The sequence below is a fragment of the Leptosomus discolor genome, unplaced genomic scaffold, assembly GCF_034619465.1.
Source record: "Leptosomus discolor isolate bLepDis1 unplaced genomic scaffold, bLepDis1.hap2 HAP2_SCAFFOLD_31, whole genome shotgun sequence".
In the NCBI taxonomy this organism is placed as follows: Eukaryota; Metazoa; Chordata; class Aves; order Leptosomiformes; family Leptosomidae; genus Leptosomus; species Leptosomus discolor.
This window is the reverse complement of record NW_028237959.1, coordinates 3172978-3191582: the sequence shown is the minus strand read 5'-3', so window position 1 is coordinate 3191582 and position 18605 is coordinate 3172978. Positions and strand designations below refer to the sequence as shown.

The window sequence follows — 18605 nt, the reverse complement described above, 5'->3', positions numbered from 1 at the left end:
AAATCATTTTGGATGTTGATGCAACAGGGAGGAGTTGGTGCAGCTCGGCAGTCAGGAGCGCTGACCAGGATGATGCTGGACTCCCAGTTCATGGGGAGCGTGTGAGCAACCACGCTCAGCTCAGTGTGGGCACTTGCATCATTTAAAGGTCAGGCTCACTGAAACACTTCCCTGAACCGAAGCCGCACTGGGTTGTGCCCTAAAAACCCCCGGGACCGCCCAGCTGCACCAACCCCAGGCTTCTCCACCGGCGCGCTGTTCCTTGCAGGCTGGCCCGCTCCTGCCAGCGCAAGCCCCGATCCCTGCTGGCTCCTCGGGACGAGGCGGGTCACCCCGCTGCCGCCAGCAGCACCTGCCCCAGCAGCGGGGCCGTGTGCCCAAACCTGGTGTTTCCCTGGCCATGGAAGTGCAGCTGGAGTGAGGGCCGAGGGCCAGCGGGGACTGCCAGCGCTCACGACACCCCTCTCGTCCGAAGGGTCTTTGCTGGAGCAGTGCTGAGGGACAGGCTCTACTTAGACCATGCACAAGGTGTATTTATTTTTAATCAACTTCCTTGCTGACAGGTGCACACTTCAGTGAGAAAAGATCATTAAACAGCTTTCTGTACCACAGAAGTCTAACCATGCAAAAGAAAGATTATTCTGTTTTTCCCGGAAGAAAGCATAAACTCCGAAAACAAGTCTCAGCACTGAAAGCAAATTATTAATTTAATAGCACTGTAAAACCAGATCACAAAACCACACATGCAAGACATACGATTAGGATGTCTAACTTGGAGCCTCTTTCCCTTGAGAATCAAGACAAAACCGATTTCACAAGAACGGATGGGTTATTTCTGTTACAGCAGCAGTATTTGGACAAGGCAGGTGTTACCATTCTTACAGCTACAAAAGCAGTGCCCTTCAGGCTTGACAGCTCCCCACTACTGTTAAGGCCAGAGGACAAGTTCATAGAAACCTCTAAATTGGGCATTACAAGAATTAAAAACCCTCAGATGTGTGATTTTCCCCCTATGCCTATGCAGAAGAATCAAAGCCCAGACAACGACCATCAGAAACAGCAACCGCATTAAACAAGACTTTGTGAGGAATTTGTGAAGTAAAATTTTTCATCTTTTTTTTTTTTTTCTTTTTTCTTTTGGCAGTATACAAAGAGCCAAACCAAACCAAACCCCAACAGACTTATTTTGAGACCTGACTCTAAGATCTTAAAGTAAAATCAATTATTTTTTCCATTCTCTTTTTTTTTTTCTTTATTTTAATTTTGCAAGCAAAGGCCTGTAACGTTACACAAACAATCCCTTTTCGATGTGACATCACGTGGCTATGTACTTCCCAGACTAATGCTCAGGAGCAACCACAGCTCAAACATCACACTGGGGTTTTGTTGGGTTGGTTTGTTTTCAAAAACATTTTATATTCCTCTCCGGTAAGAAAACAACAACAACTTGCCTGGAGTCCTGTGATCAAAACCCCCAAAATTCTGCCAGTGACACAGGGCTCGGAGCCAGGTATTCATCTGATGGCTGTTCCTGTCTCTTCCCTCGTCACTCCCTGCAACTGGAAGGAAAGGAGAACACTACTTGTGTTCCTGATCCCTTCACCACTCCTCCCAAGACCCTGAAGCCTCTCTTGATTGCCCTTGGACTTCTGGTTACAACTTCATCGCTGCCTACCTGGAAAATCAATCCCGGATAATGTACAGGGTACTAACGGATAGGCACACCCTAGGCCATCCCCCCCGCCCCCAAATACTTATAGTCACGCGAATTGGTGGGGTGAATTTCTGTTAGGCCATGAGGCTGAATTTAAAGCAATCACTTAGACGTAAAATACAACTGTAACAGGCAGAAAATGTTCACCTCACTCTACAATGTTCCAGTAATTTAACCTTTGAAGGACAAGGAAGAGATAAATCACCATTGTTCCACCAAGTGAAAATCCAATGACCTATTTTCTGATGATACAAGGTAAGCACCAGACTGCAGTACTGTAATTCTTAAAGTTATCTTTTCAGGGAAACGGTCAGTATTTCTCCGCCCTCACTGAAGAGGGTATTTCAAGCAAGAGTTCATGCAGACAGCTGCAGTGCACAACCATCTGCATCAACAACTCAGCAGCCTTTTGCCACCTTACCCACTGTTTTCTATCACCTAAAACTGTTAGCTGTCCCGCCCTTTTCACCAGCAGGGCGGGACTGCAACATTTCCTGACTGCAACAGATCCAAGATGTTCACAAAACGTACCTCCTCAGGGGACACCACATGGGTGACTCTGACAGGAAAGGGATCTCCTGGAACAGGTAGCGGTGGCAACAGGTACGAAGGCAAACCAGGAACATCTTCTTCGAGTAGCTCCTAGACCAAGAGAGGTTTTGGTCAGGCATCATGTTTAGTAACAAAATGGAAACTAGCTTTGGTATGATTCCTGGCACAAAGGAGTTATCTAAGCATGTAACCAGCATGTCTTTGATGAAAAGATATTAATCAACATTTCCAACAAAAACTTAAGCTAAAAGATAACAGAAGAGAACTAGTTAACTAACACTTTTAAAATAGAAAGCATCTATCTTTGAAATGGTTCTAACACACTGACTTGCTAACTTGGCTGCTGTTAATTCAAAAGTGCACTGAATATGGCATTCCCTTTAAAGAAAGAAAATATTTAGAAAGAAAAACGAAGATAACAGCAATTTATTGGCACGGATTAACCCGAATGCCGTGCCCAAGGCTACTGCAGTTTGCCAGAGCAAGCTATCCTTTACGAGAAAGGCAAAGGATAATTTGACTCCTTAGCCGCCAGCATCATCCCACGTTCAAAACAGATCACAGACTTTGCAGGGTACAGATACCCATTGTCTGGGCAGCACAGCACGCTCCGGTCTGTCGTCTTCTAGACCCTCATATTGTACAGGTTCAGCTCTACGTGCCGTGCGCTCACTTGGCTCAGGACAAAATCAACCTTGGCACATTCCATTATGCCTTTAAAGTAAGGATGGATAGCACATAGCTCAGCTGGACCATAGCTCTGGGGTACAGCTCCTGTCCTCTCTCGTACTTTAATGTCATACGTAACAAAAGGCACAATTTCTCTGAAATAATTTATTTTTCACACATCTACTTCTGGCCAAAACAAAAAGTGGAAGCAATCAGATACCGATAACTGCAAAATAAAACAGCTTAAAAAACCCACAAACCCATCTTGATAAATACCGGTAAAGAAAGGACATCTAACTAGATCACAGACACACACAAAGTGCCAGATTTCTGCCAAACCACCAGGAATATTGTGACGGGCCACCTGACTGCACCTGGCTCTGAAGATTCCTCTGAAATTCCTGCTTGTTCCCAACAGAGCACTGCACATCGCCCAGCCGGGCACCTTGGTCACCTCTCGTGCGCGTCTTTGAAAGAAAAACTGCCCTCGCAGCTCTGCTGTTGTGTTACCAGCCCTTCCTCGCTGCCAGCAGGGTGCTTACTGCCAGATCTGCCACACCGGGGCGTGGACAGCCCAGTTGCAAACACTGACCCTAAAAAGGTGTCCTGCCAAGACCTCTCAAGGAGCTACCCATTTCAAACGGCTGTCCCTCTGCCTTTCCGCCTTTGTGCCTGTTCTTGAAACACCTGAAAAGGCCTCGCATTCCTTAATGCATCTTTGAAGCCACAGCCAAAACCCTGAATGTTTAATAGATAATTCACACATCACCTAACACTGCACACTTAATAAGGCAACACAGGAGCACTTTTCAGCACGAGGAATTCAATCCAAAGAAAGCAAAGGGCAGGCTGCAGGGCAGCGTGTCACCTCGTACCTCCTTCACCACACGCAAAGCTTTGGCCATGAGCAGCCTACATGAGCCCAGCCAGTAGGCTGAGGCATTAAAGACATCTTTAGGGTGAGGAAGATCGAAGTGACAGTCCGGCAAGTCTCAGATTCTGTACTTCCCCGACACAGACAGGGTACCGTAGACTTCCCTTTCCTGTTGACAAAAGGAAAGCAGAAAGGGCTTTCTACCCAGGTGTTTGCAGAACGCCTTTCCACTGGACTTGTTGCAAACATCAGCCACAGAACAGGTCTTCTTGGTGTCACAGATGGCGGGACCCACGACCCACACAGCTGGCCTTCAGCATACGGCCACAGTCACGTGACAGCCCCGTCCTTCATCAAGGCCTGGCCTGATAAATTTCTAACAAGGAAACAACAGCTCAGGGGATCGGGCAGGTCTTTCAGTCGTACAGATCACCGGTTCCAGAGGGAATTAACTGCCTGTGTAAAAGTGGGGAACAGGGACAGGAGGAATAAGCCTTCCTGCAAGCTGCAGGGCCCAACCACCTCGCAGTCCCAGTGCTGGGATCTGCAACGCTGCCGGCAGTGCTGCAACACCAACTGCAGCATCTGCTCTCCTACCATGGAAGCCCACGTGGAATCAGAGGAGAAGGAACCAGCCCTTCGCACGCTGCTGCTTCTGCCTAAAGGGTTCTCCCTCTGCCTGAGGAGACGCTGGTCCCTCCTAGAACGGCTGGTGGCTGAACAGCTCCTGGTGAGGCTGGAAGCGCTCAGACGACTACAAGTCAGTCCCATCACAAACGGCTGTGCGTCAAGTCTGTTCAGCACGGCCTTGGCTGTCATTCAGAAGGCAGGGGCTCACTGAATGAACGTGCCCAGGGTGTCAACAGCAGTTTGAAGCGCAGCTCTCCTCCGACCCGAGCTGACGGACTGTTCCAAAAGCCAGCATTGCCATTTCCAGGGGCAGATTACAAGGGACCAGGCTGGCCAAGGGCTCGCTCAGATCATGAGCTTAAAACCTGCAGACCTCAAGTACCTCCCTACGGAGGGGCTGACAAGCAGCGCGGTTAAATACAAAAACAGGCCGTAGGAGGAACTGGGGACTTATTTTGGCTCAGACGCTTGGAAAGGGTTTGTCGTCAACTGCTGTAGAAAAAGTAATTCTAGAAATGACGGTTAGTTAAACCTCAGCTCAGAACAAAGAGATTAAAAACTCGTCTGTCAAATGAAGCAAGGTCACAGTCCCCCAGGCCTGAATCTAGGAGCACAAGGCAGCACCTGTACCTACACGTATGCACATGAAGACACGTTCATGTGCACACGTTCACCCAGAACGAGACGAGACTCTCTGCCGTGAGCTCACCACGCGCAGGGTTCTGGGGTGCTCTCCAACACCCTACTGCCTGCCAGGGAATCTCCTGGCTAATGACTAAGCTGGGATGGTGCTACGGTAACAAAGACCAGCTCCTGAACTCGCCTGTCAGCTCAGCAGAAGCGCATCTCGCAGACAGGAACACACTCTGAAGCAAGACACCGGTGTAGCGGGCTCTGCATAAGCAGCTCATTACCACTGTTAACAGCACGACAACACTCCCAGAACAGACCACAGTCCTTACCAGGTTACCTACCCGAAAACACGCATGTGAAGCAAGGAAGTAAAGTTACTATAAAATAATAACATGGGTAATGGCTGTACTTTACATAGTGACGGTATCTTCAGCCAACGCAGCATAGCAGCTGGCTTGTGAGGATGGAGGGCTGCTGAGCCTCTCTGCAGCTAAACCCAGAGCTGATCGCGGCTGAACATTCTCAGAGCTGCAGGCTTCCCCCTTCTGCTGTTCCCGAGGCTCGGCTCCCAGAACCAGCTCGAGCTCTGGACGCCTTGCCCTTTTCTGGTCCACAAATGAACACCTCCAACACTCATTTTCTTACACATTCTTCTGAACCGCTTATTTCTGGATCGGGTCTGCTTAATGCTACATGCCTTGCGGAGAGCATTCCGGGCTTTCCGAATGCTCCTTGCTTACAACCGCCTTATGCAGCTTGGTGGCTGTTTTCCAAATTTCATTTTTGTTCTAAGGGTACAATCCCATTTCAAGACAGTTTGCAGAAAGTCGCATGTCACGTGCTGACTTTACCAAAACGCAACAAGAGACTGATTCACCATTGAGGTTTCACCGTTACTCAGTTCTAACGCACGCTGAGAGATTCTTCTAACTGCATCACTGCCATGCACGCCACGATTACATCAGCAGTGACAGCAGCGTCCTCTGAAGGGGAAAACGATCCTCTGAAGCAGAGACGAGCAACTGAGCAGTCTTTTTAATGTCAGAGGGACAGCAGCAAGAGACATACCTACACACACAAAAAAGCTCACCAGCTTTGTTATGTCCTGACCCTCTTCAGCAACACAGAACTTCTGACATGCCATGAAGGAAGAAAGCGATGTTCCACCAAAATACAGGCTGACGGACAATTTGCCCCACGGGTTATCTGGTAATTCCTACTTACACAGGACAAAGTAAGATTAGAACAGGCACAGTGTGACTGAGGTTTTAGAAATAGCGACCCGGAAGTTCCAAACTGTCAGTCCTACGCGCGCCCCACTCATTCGCCAACAGGACGAAACCCCCAAGGATGGTCGTTAATGTCAGGTAACGACAGAAATGGGAACATGCCCGTCCCTGGAACGGCAGCCCCGACCACTTGGTCTAACACTGAAACACCATCCCACGTTCGCTCACTCAGCGATAAACCCTTCTCTTCCACAATATACCATTAGAAATTAAATTATCTGAAATTGCAGGTTTTCAGACAATACAGATTATCTGTTTCCCTGTAGTGTCATACGTTAATTTAAGCATGTCCATACTCGATTACGCCCAATTTTAATAACTTAAAATTGAATTTACAAGAATTTATGCTGTGGTAGGTAGGATGCTTGTCAGAATGACAACACAGAATACAAACAGCACCAAAAAGCATTTTTGACCTCTAAAGGACACATTTCGGGCCTGAAAACTATAACAAAGGTAAAGTCACGGGAGAAAACTTTAGTTTGGGATTTTGATCTGTCTACGCAACACATTTACTGCTGTACTCCTTCACCTATTATTCCTGATGCAAGTTAAAAGGAAATTAAAGCAAGATAACAGAAAGTAAGCCTCATTCCACACCCGTGAATACATTAAGCTACCTGAACATGGATTTCAACCTCCTCATGTGTAAGTAGTTCTTGAAGGCAATCCACTGCACCTTGCTGCCGAAAACTGCCAATCTGTTGGGTGAAAGCAAGAAAATCACCACACATTAAGACGCTGACACTAAGCCCCACACCAGCCTCAACACAGGGGCATGAAAATAGGCGACTATCATTGAAAAACTTGGTTGAAAACACCCATCACTGGTTTGATTTGTCTACAACAGTTTAAACGTTACCTGCTCTTTGGGACACTAAAACTTTCCGTGTGACAAAGCCCACCAGCCAGTTCAGACGTTGAAGTGGCTTAGAAAGAGACGCTGCTTGCCAAGGCTGACCTTTACCCCAGGCCTAACAAGGTCTGTGTGCACAATCACCCAAAGCAGAACCCAAAGACACAGAATTACACTTGGAGATAACAGACAACAGGAAACACAGGACACTTTAAAGACTTCTGTGTTTCCCTGCAATATCTGTCTGCGTCCCAACCCCCAGGCCGATAAGCCTGTCTGTCTGAATCTATCAGTTGAACTGCTCCCAGCAATAAAAAGGTTTTCTTTAAGAACAAGTTCAAAAGTGAGCCAGTCGTTTCAGTAATTCACCTTTACTAAATGCACCATTCAAATGGGACTAAGGTGTGATGACACCGGAGAACGTTGTTTACATACCAATTACCGAGTAACAAAACCCCTAAACCACTCACTCCCATGAGTTGAGCAGCGGTAACAGAGGGTTTCCCTCACAGCTACCTGCAGAATGACAGAAACTTTTGCAGGACTTGAAGACTGACAATTTTCTGGCTATTTTGCATTAAGAAATCCAGGCCCCCCTTCTTCTCGCTGCTACTGCAAAACAAACTACCACTCCTGAGTATCATCCTGCCAACTACCGCAGCGTCCCCTCTCACAAAGATTTAATTCCAAGGACAGCTGCTTCTGAAGCATGGTCACTTCATAAAGCAATCCGGCGGCTCCTGGTAAAAGCCTGCCTTGCTGAAACCATCCTCCAGCTGTTCTCCCCATCCTCGCAGGCAAGAAAACACGCCAGCAACTAGCCTCAACCTTGGTGGGACTCAACAGCGTACCAGTTTGAGTAACTATCAGCTAAAACCTCTTCCAAGTCACCGTTGCTCACCCGTACTGTCTTGTGGAGCTCACAGGGTATGCAAAACGCAGGAACACCAGCATACAGCGCGGCTGGATACAGAAGACATGGAATAACCCTCTCCATGTAACCATGGTCTATGTACTGTACCTATAGGAAAAGAAAAGCTTTCCTAACTGGAAGTTACTTTGTATGTCAGTCATCAATTGGTTTAGTGCCGTTTCTGGGGGTGGGGGGAGGAATAAAAAAAATCAATTCAAAATAGTCTATAACATAGTAGTGCAAATGATTTCAGTCACCAAACCCCAGCAGATTCAGGTGAAGACCTGTATAAACAGAAACCACACGTGCTGCTCCAAAGAATATTTTCCAACACTGATACAATCTGTATGTTCGACGTCCAGCATACGCAAACACGCTACTGCTCAAAACAAAAAGCAAACTGCATTTCCAATTGGGAAGCCATTAGTATTTCTGGACTCTCATCTCAGAGAAGGAGAGTCTGTAAATTTTGCAATCGACACCTTGACAGCACTAGTACAAGAGCCTCTCCATGAGCAATGTAACAGATTGCCAGAGACAGCAGCAGGACACCATGAACCACCACCAAACACACGTCCAGACGACCCCCTGGAGACCGGGAAACTGGGTACTGAGCTCACGCGGAAAGGGGAAAGTCCAGCAGTAGCTGAGAACCAGGCTAACTCCCAAGCATCTTTAGGCCTGCACCTTCCTCAACAGCGGCAAAACATACCACCAGCTCCGCGTTCCAAAGCCAAGCACTCGTGGCTGCACCCCAGACTGCCCAGAGAAACATTGTCAAACACATTTGACATTTTTGTCTGCTGCCTGAGCAGCAGTTGCTGATCCTGGGAAGGGAATGCCAGGCCTGTGAGGTCATTGTGCCCCGGACAGAGCAAGGACGAGAGCTGAGCAACTTGTTCATCTGGCAGAAAACAGCAAAAGGATAAGAGATGCTGGTATCTGCTTCTCCCTTCTAGAAACCTTGTGGGGGGAGATAACAGCCAAAGGAGGGAGCCTTGCCGGAGGCAAGAGGGCTCTGTTTTGTCTCACGAGTGCTGTGCTGTTCTCCGGTGCCAGGGACGAGCCTGAGAACCGTAATCAAGAAGGAACGATCAGCATCGATGGAGCCAAGAAGAGGCGGAGATATAGAGGAGGAGCAAGGGCTGCTGCTGGGCATAAAAAAGGGCTCCTCAGCACCCGAACTTTGGAAGCTCCCCCCACCAAGGATCATGATGATCGTTAGGACCGGCAGGATGCTGTCTGGACCTGAGACCATAGGGACGCCTTGGACCCGTGGTGGTAGCTATCCATCTCTGTCCTCTTTTCACTTTACTTTCTCCTTTCCTTTCACCCTCTTTCCCTATCACACACTACTTTGTGGGCAAACAATAAAGTTTCGCTGTCTGATTGTAGCAAACCCCTTTGGCATGGTCACCTTAATTTTGGACTTTCAGATCACAGCAAACGAACCATCATGAGTCCACGGAGTGGACCGTGACACACCAATTGCAGCGAGAGAGAGGAGTGAGAATATGGGAGAGGAATAGCCCTGCAGGCACCAAGGTCAGTGCAGAAGGTGGGGGAGGAGATGCTGCAGGCGCCGGAGCAGCGATTCCCCTGCGGCCTGTGGTGAAGACCACGGTGAGGCAGGCTGTCCCCCTGCAGCCCGTGGGCGGTGGAGCAGATGACTGCCTACACCCCATGGAGGGCCCCCACACTGGAGTAGGTGGGTGCCTGAAGGAGGCTGTGACCCCGTGGGAAGCCTTCACCGGAGCAGGCTCCTGGCAGGACCTGTGGCCTGGGGAGAGAGAGAAGGCCACGCTGGAGCAGGTTTGCTGCTGGTGACCCCATGAGGGGGCTCACGCTGGAGCAGTCGGTTCCTGAAGGACAGCACCCCATGGAGGAGACCCACGTTGGAGCAGTTCGTGGAGAACTGCAGCCCCTGGGAAGGACTCACGCTGGAGAAGTCATGGAGGACTGTCTGCCGTTGAGAGGGGACCCCACACTGGAGCAGGGGAAGTGTGTGAGGAGTCCTCCCTCTGAGGAGGAAGGAGCAGCAGGAACAACAGTGATGAACTGACCACAACCCCCATTCCCTGTTCCCTCCCGCCCCGTGCCGCTGGGGGGGAGGAGGGAGAGAAATCGGGATCAAAGTTAAGCCCCGGAAAGAAGGGAGGGGTGGGGGGAAGGTGTTTTAAGATTTGGTTTTATTTCTCAGTGCTTCTCTCTGAGTTAATTGGTAATAAGTGACATTCGTTCTCCCATGTCAAGTCTGTTTTGCGCATGAGGGTAAATGCTGAGTGATCTCCCTGTCCTGATCTCAACCCACAAACCTGTTGTTCTATTTTTCTCTCCCCTGTCCAGTTGAGGAAGGGGAGAGTGATAGTGGCTTTGGTGGGCACCTGCCATCTAACCAGGGTCAAACCACCCCAGCCAGGCCCTAAGCACGGGCTTGCGTGCCTTAACGCATGCCCCCACAGCTGTCTGCGTGGCACATTGTTGTCTCCTGTCCTCTTGCGAGCCTCGGTGACCCGTCTTCTCCATCCCATGGGGGCTCCCAGCCCCCTCCCCTCTGTCCAGGCACCGTTTCAGCCCTTTGGTGTGACGCTTCCCCTTTGTGCCCGACTTGTCTGCCCGCAGCCTCCTGCCGCAAGGGCCTGCCGTGGAAGTCCTTGCCTTGCACAGGAGACTGAACTGGACTGAAGCGTGGTCAACTGTGACAACTGGTGACTTTATTTCAAGAACTAAGTCGAGCGCAGCAAGTGTGTGCCCGGAGAGGAGCGTGGGCAGGACAGAGCAGACCTCTGGCACTGCGGCTGCCTTTGGATCTCAGCAGGCTTTGCCCCGGGAGGAAAGGGTGGTGCTACTCTGCAGCCTGCACTGGCTCCTGTTCCTCCTGCTGCTCAAGCCTTTATCCCCCTTAGGACCTGCAGGAGCTCCTGCAGCAGGTTAAAGAATTCCAGCAGCTTCTGCCGTGGAAACTGACAGGGCCTAAACCTGCCCGACTGGGTTGGGATCGGCCTTGGCCTCTGCACGGGGGCTGAGGTGAAGACTGGCTGTGGCGTTGGAGCAGCCGTTCCTGCTGGGCGCAGTCCCATATGCGCCAGGATCCAGTCGTAGAAGTGCTGCGTGGAGGTGTAGACTCCGGGCCGCTTGGCTCTGGCGCAGCCTTTCCCCCAGCTGGTCACCCCCACGAGCCAGAAGTAGGCAGCGTGCTTGTCTTGACAGACGAGAGGACCACCACTGTCCCCCTGCAGCGGAGCGGAGGAGAGAGAGGGGGTTCCAGTGTTGTTGGGTGGCTCCGGCAGCACTGTGGCTGGCCCCTTCTCTCTCCCAGCACCTGCCAGAGCCGTACCCACTGCCCAGAAAGGCTCTGCTCAGGTGCTGGAGCCTGTAGGACCTTGTCCGGGAGGGGCTGGTGGGCCTGCAAGGTCGGGCGCTCTCCTGTCTGCCCCAGTGGATCCTGGAGGTGTGGAAGGGGGACGTTCCAGGACTGGGATCCGGAGCTCTGGGCTGGGGCAAGAGCACTGGGTGGCCTTTCTGGGCAGAGTGCCGGGGCTCTGGGACAAGGCGGGCGCTGGGCAAGGGCCTGCAGACAGGGAAGGGCAGGCGAGCCCCGACAGCGGTGGGGACCCAGCGGCGGGAGGGCGACTCGGCAGGCGCAACACGGGCCGGGGGACGTTTGGGCGCTGGCGACAGGGCTGCCTGTGCTGCTGGGGGCTGGCGCGGAGCACGCTCCTACCTGGCAGGTGTCGATGCCGCCCTGCGGATAGCCGGCACACAGGTTGTGGGGGTGGATGGCCCCTCTGTACCAGCGGCTGCTGTTGCAGAGCTTGGCATCGATGAGGGGGACCTGGGCCTCCTGCAGGACAGCGGTCGATCCTCCAGCTGTGAGCACAGGAAGGAGTTAGCAGCCAGCAGCCCTTCTGTTCCCACTTCTCCTCCCCTGTGTGGGCGAAGCCCTTCCCTAGGGCTCGCCTTTGCCGCTGCAGAGGCCTTGTGCCGGGCTTGCCCTTCTGTCTCGCCTTGGCTAGTGGCTCGGGCCCATCTCTCCGTGGCCGTACGTCCCCACAGCCCGACTCTGGCTTTCGCCGCCACTGCTGCCATAAGCCCAGCCCATCTCCCCAGCGTGCCGAGCTTGCCCTCGGGACACGAGCACTGTTTGGGAACTCACATCTTGCCGTGGTGGCACCCCACCCGCTGACGTAGCAGTTTGTCAGCTCTGACACTCTCAGCGAGGCGTCGGGCACGCAGGCCAGCTGTACGTAGTAGCCGCACTGGACAGGCTGGTCCAGTTCCAGCAAGGCGATGTCGTTCCTCTCCGTGCCGTTACGGTAGTGTTCGTGAACCACCAGCCGCTTGATGTTGCGCACTTGGGTCTCAGGGCCCGGCTGAGCCAAGTGGGTGGCCCCGATCACCACGCGCCACATGGTGACGTGCCTGGAAGGCAGATGGAGAGAGCGGTGAGAGGGAGCGGAGCCACGTGCTGCAGCAGCCCCGCAGTTCCCTGCCTTCTGCTTCCCAAGGCAGGGAGGAAAGCAGCGCTGCGGAGGGTGCCACTGCCCTAGCACGCCTTGGGCACCAGGAACGTGGAGCTGGAGGCTGCTAGGAAGCGGTGGCACGAGCCCAGCCTTCTGCGGAGCAGTCTCTCAGCTGGGCTCACCAGTGCCCTGGCACTGGGCATACTGCAAGGCACCGGGATGGTAGGAGCTCGTGGGGCTGCGGACAGGGCGCCTGCTGGTGCTGTGGGGATAGCCCCCTTCCCTGCTCCTCCTTACCTGGCCCCGACGAAGCAGTGGGCTGCTGTGAGGACCCACTGCGGGCTGATGAGGGACCCGCCGCACACGTGGCCCGTGCCCACTTTCCAGGGGTTCTGGATGCTGACGATCCAGGGCCAGGCCCCTGGCTGGGCACCCGTGCCACCCACCACGCGCGACGTGCCGGAGGGAGCCGCCATGGGCCGGAGCCCGCAGGTCCCGCTGTAAGAAGAAACTCATGAGTGTGCTGCTGGACGGCTGTGCTGCTGTTGAGGCTGAAGGTCAGCCGTCTTCCCTCCCCCCGAGGGGCTGCACGGACGGCAGGGCCAGGGAACCCCGTGGCTGTGCCTCCAGCCCTCTGTCCGCTTCAGCCCCGTAGACGGCTTGTGCCAGCAGCCTGGGTGCTGGCAAGGAGCTGAGGCTCCCACACGGGTTCAGGAAGCTGTGGGGTGGCCACAGGGCACACGCGGGCCCCCTCCAGCAAAGCCCGTCAAGGGCTGCCCGAGCTCCCTCCCAGAGCCTCGGCCCACTTACCCACAGCTGTCCCACATGCCGTGCGCAGGCCGGCACATGGCCAGCAGGACGAGGACGGCGAGCAATTTCATCGCTGCCGGCAGCACGTGTCAGCTGCAAGAAGGAGGTCTTGTTGCCTCCAGCGCAGCCGCCGATGTACTGCCCGCAGCAGTCTCGCTGCCTGAGGTGCCCTTGGCCCTGGGGCTGATGTCACAGAGCCGCCGTTTCTGGGCGTGGGGCACGGTGACCTCTCGGGGGGGTGGAGGTGGGGGTGTCAGCAACATGGGGGGTTTCCAAGCAGGAGGGGAGGCAGAAGCTGGGATCGGACCCCCCTGACGGACCCCTGCTGAACACTCTGCCTGCGGGATGAGGGCGTGCAGGCCCCGTGGCAGGCAGCGGCGCCTGCCTCCGAGCGCTGCCTGCTCACAGCCAGCAGGAAAAGAGCAAGCGTGGCAGCACGGCCTCTTTGGGAAGTTCACTGCCACCCTGCTCTCTGCAGCCGTTCGCCTCCAGGTCCTTCCCAAAACCCACACACCAGAGAACATAACTGCTCTGGGCAGGACGCACTTGTTGGGTGTTGAAGAGCCAGTCCGGCCATCGCCGCAGCGGGCAAGCAGCGATGTGCAGCCAAACAAGCCAAGCATCCCCAAGCAGGGCCAGCTTCCCTGCACAAAGCCCAGTGAAACACAGATGCAGCACAGTCCACGCTGGCTAGGGCAGCCACAGCAACACCCTCTGGCAGGCTTCCTGTCCTCGCTGTCTAGGAGGTCTGTCGCCCTTCCGAGCCAACCCTGGCAAGGGTGATGGGGCGCCTGGTTCGTGCGGCCCAGGACGTGCAAGCTGAAGCTCCAGACAGAGAAGGATGCTCCTCCTGCTCTCAGCCGCACATGTCATTCTCCACGGCTTTGGGAAGCCCTGCACCAGCCTCATCTCACCAGTCCGCCTTCTGCAGCTGTATGGTGGAGCCTTGCCTTGCTCACGTGCTGGAATGCAGGGCAGTCACGGGAGCACAGCGGCAGCCAGCCACCGTGCGTGGCATTTGCTGAGCAGGGCCGGGTCCCTGGAGGGGAGAGAGCAGCGGCTTGAAGAACGGCAGCCTCCAAGCTCGTGAAAGGTGCGGGAGCTTCCTGCTGTCATCCTGGCTTGGGTGGACAGACAGAAGGCACTGTAACGGGTCTGCGTGGCAAGGTTTTGGTAGCTGAGGGGCTACAGGGGTGGCTTCTGTACGAAGCTGCTAGAAGTTTCCCCTATGTCAGATACAGCCAATAACTAAGTGCGGGAGCTGCGTGCGGACACTGACACGATCAATGTGATCTAACAAGTGAACCTTTATTTCCGTGTTTTTCAGTGCAATATATAACCCTCGACCACACCCAATAAATACTGATTGGCTTCATCGCAAATAATCGGCCCATAGTCCAACCCGATTGGCCATATTGCGAGTCATGTTCAAGTCACGTTCACAGATGTTCACACCCATCTTCTTCAGGAATTAAAACTGCGTCATTAATGGCGGCTGTCTCTTCTCCTGCACCTGCAAGATGTTGATGCCCCCTGCACCGGAAGTTGTTTATGCTTTCCGCAGTTCCGGTACGTCCCAGCCCAGGCTCTCTGAAAAGGCTGGATTGTTCACATGTCCCTTATTTCATAAATGTCCTCCCACAACTAAGAGATGGGATTTAGGCAAGAACAAATCAGTCAGTAAAAACATGGTTTTGAGGGAAAGATCCTTGTAAATCTCTAAGCTAACGGATGTAGTTTCTGTTTTTTGTTTTAGAAAGCATAACACTTTTTTCTTTGTTGTTGTTTTTTTTTTTCCTTTGTTTTGTTTGGTTTGTTTTTTTTTTAGGATAATCATGATTTCACCCAACACACTTGAAGCAAAGTATTTTCCTTTTACCTTTTCACATTTCAGTTCAACAGGTTTGGGGTTTGTTGCTGTTTCTGGACCGGTCTTAAAAGACTGCTCCTTCGTGGCTCCTGTCAAGGGTACGAACATGCTGTGGGAAATCAGACCCAGGAAACAAGCACAAATCTGTTCCACATAGTTCCTGAAACTTATAAGCTACAGTTTCCTGGTGGCAAGGCAGGGATGTTGTTAGTAATTCTGTTCCCTTCCTTCAGCTGGAAAAGCCCAAAACCTCAGAAACTTCCGTTCAGCATGAGATCAGGAGTGCCAGAGGCACGACAAATGCTGTGATTCTCTGGGGAGGCAGAGACATGACTGCTCCCAGTCACTGCAAAACCTGAGTGCCCAGGAGACAACAACTAGAAAGAGCTCTTTTTTCCCACTACAGGCAGCAACAGGATCTTACTTCCTTTCTCCAACAATTTTTTTTTGGTTGTTGAAGCTACTATGAACTTAGTATATTTGAAATTTCAAGTCTTTCAGGAAATCTGGCTGAACTCACTCACTGGATTCACAGGTTATTAAGGAAGGACAGCCAGACAGGCCTTGTTTCCCATGGCTGGAAACTTACCCAAGTCCAACACCAGAGATGGCTATGCCCAGAGTGTATCCTAGACTGAGAGATGGGAGATACTTATATGGATGTCTTTCAGGCCGCCTGATCATCTCGTTGTATGCTCTGGTGGTCGCTTCTGAATTGTGTCCACTTTTGAGGCTTAAAAACAGTGCCTTGCTCTGAGTATCAACATGCAACGCCTACTGGATCATAAATACTCTATTTTCCAAAATAAGAAAATCTCATCAGAAGCAGGCACAAAAATATTAATTCAATAAAGAAGACTTACATTAATTCACACCTGAAAAAAAAAATCCCCCTCTTTCTCTTCCACATAATTTTCAAAGGAAAGGAAACCCTCAAAGTTCTTTCTAAGAGTCCCAAAAGAAACTCCAAGGAAATAAATATTATTTACTTTGCATATCCTGCAAGACAGTAAGCAACCTCCCAAAGAGGGTCCACAGACTCCTTTCAGTATCAAAAATTTCCCTTGCGGAGACAAAAGAAAAATAGATCTATGAAGAACTACTACGGTTTAAAACGCTGTGAGAGGCAGACCGTTAATGCCTGTCCCTATCACCATACACAAGTGAGCACCCCGGGTTTTGTGTCCTTCACCAGTTTTATCGCGCGCTCCAGCGTTTCTCTGGCTTTGCGGAAAGGGTTATCCCCAACCTACAAAATTAAAAATAAACTGAAAATCTTTACTGCTAAACCCAGTACTAGTTCTTGGTAAACACAGTCCAACTTTGCTTACGAAAATTACTATATTGAGACAATATATTTTATTTAAGGGTTTAAATGCATATAATAAATAAAAAGGTTGCTTACATTACCCCAAAATAGCACAAATTAAAGGAAGGGTGATCACAAATTCTTAAGAATTAAAATAAAGGAAAATTTGGTTTAAACATCTTTAGGCATGGTAGCAGTGTAAGGAGCATGACAAGATTGCTTAGGATCATTTTATCTGGTTTTTGGATTCTTCTGATTCTTCCTTTTATGAAAACCATGAAACAGCCACAGTGTTTTATTTTATTTCCGCTCTTACAACTGTAATCTACTTTTGGAGAGAGTTCTACAGAAATGCCAACTCCAAATGCTCTTTTTATGGGAAGAATAAAAAATAAAAGACTTTTTTTTTAAAGAAAGGATTGCAAATAAATCCCAAGTTGCTGATTTTCAGTACTACAAATAAAACCAGCTTTTGTGAAGGTATTTACATTAAACATGTTTCAAATAATACTACTGTGTTATCTGACTATGCTTTATTAACAGTGTCTTTTCCACAGTTTTTCTGCATTTTTACCTGCAAGGCTCACCTCAGTGCAGGGCACTCTTCCAGAACAATTAGCAGCGGAGTCACGACATGTAACACCAGCTGTAAATTCCAGACCCGACTGCCGAGCTGCAGGCATTCCAGTCACAGCCTTGTCAGGCTCATAAGCCTTCACGGGCTGTTTCACCGCTGTCCTCGGCTCCAAGATCCCTCCCAGCACTCCCGCCAGCACACCCTTTCTTCTTGAAGGCTGCCACAAAGGGAACCAAGGAAAAAATCACGTTCAAAAGCCCAACCTAAAGAGTGAGCAGTAAAAGCAAAACCCAGAACTGTTAAGATAATCGCTGTTCAGAGGACAAATTAGTTTGCAAGGTGCCTCAGGCACCAACGGTTTGGCTCTTCCCATAACTACCACGAGCAACCCCGAATGCAGGCAAAGCTCTCAAGGGCAGGGTAAACAGCTTGTTCTTCTTTGTTCTCATCAGCCCCACTCACCCCCTGGTTAGATACCCTTGTTAACTGAAACGGGACTTCAAGAGTTAACTGTTCATTCTCCAAATGGTAAATGCTAAAGGAACATTGTCATTTAAAAATCTTGCAAATATTCTTTACTTGAAGTTTGTGAAGTTAAGTGTACACTTAAATAGGTGTATGCTGGGGATTGGCTAATTATTTGAAAGAGTTCCAGGCCATATTTATTACTTCCTTACCAAGCAGCCAGCAGACACCTCATATAAAACGAGAACAACAGAAAGCAGGTCAGGGAGTTTCATCTCCTGAACGACGACTCTTTGTCTAGGAAAACATTCTGCTCTACAGGCAGAGGAAGAATGAAGTGTTACACACAGATAATTACTGTTTGATCCCCAAACTGCACAAGTAAAACACAGTTGAATTATTGATGAAATGAGCCTTCAGTGTACATGAAAGCATAAAGTGTAAATATTTCCTGAACTGCCAGAAGTTCAGCCGTCTGACAAATATCAAAAAACATGGGGAAATGGGAGACTGAACCTCCCCCCCTTCTGTCTGCTCGTAATGCAGCAAAAGAGAAACCACAAGATCAAGCTGAAGTTCAGCTGCTCGGCCAACAGGAAGGGAAAGTGCCTGTCACAGAGCCCTGATATCGTCACCTTGACAAAAGCTCCTCCACTGGGTGACACTGGGGTGTCATCTCTAATCTGGTACAGTCAGTCAAGAAGGGCTCTGAGAGATGCACGGCCAGATTGGAATGCATCCTGTCTGATAAAGAGGAAAATGAAATATGAAGACAATTCTTTCATTTACAGCCCGAGCAAGGAAACCCACCAACTCACATTAAATGCTGGTAACACTACCAAGGATACAGTCACAATTATAATCTCAGCCATAAACAAACATACTCTCATTCAAAATTTCTTAGCTATGTACAATTACAAATAACACGTTATAATGACCCATGAGATTTCCAATCAACAGAATCGCTGTTAAGCTCCATCA

General features: G+C 50.7%; 1 protein-coding gene across 1 annotated transcript; it reads right to left on the bottom strand.

Annotated features, from left to right (window-relative positions):
* Positions 1 to 3927: 3927 nt before the first annotated feature.
* LOC147412315 (acrosin-like) lies at positions 3928 to 13486 on the bottom strand. The gene is made up of 6 exons (XM_086481482.1): positions 13404 to 13486; positions 12891 to 13091; positions 12287 to 12552; positions 11855 to 12000; positions 11187 to 11363; positions 3928 to 3978 (listed from the first exon to the last, which is right to left on the bottom strand). Exons 1-6 carry the CDS (start codon positions 13472 to 13474, stop codon positions 3928 to 3930), a joined length of 912 nt encoding a protein of 303 aa, XP_086337608.1. The 5' UTR covers positions 13475 to 13486.
* Between the last annotated feature and the right edge of the window lie 5119 nt (positions 13487 to 18605).

Bases quoted from the DNA above. Each gene is read 5' to 3' on its own strand.
- LOC147412315 (XM_086481482.1), bottom strand. From the start codon at position 13,474: ATGAAATTGCTCGCCGTCCTCGTCCTGCTGGCCATGTGCCGGCCTGCG. The intron at 13,092-13,403 runs GTAAGTGGGCCG...TTCTTCTTACAG, and splicing joins GGCATGTGGGACAGCTGTGG to CGGGACCTGCGGGCTCCGGC. The intron at 12,001-12,286 runs GTGAGTTCCCAA...CTGTGCTCACAG, and splicing joins GGGTGCCACCACGGCAAGAT to CTGGAGGATCGACCGCTGTC.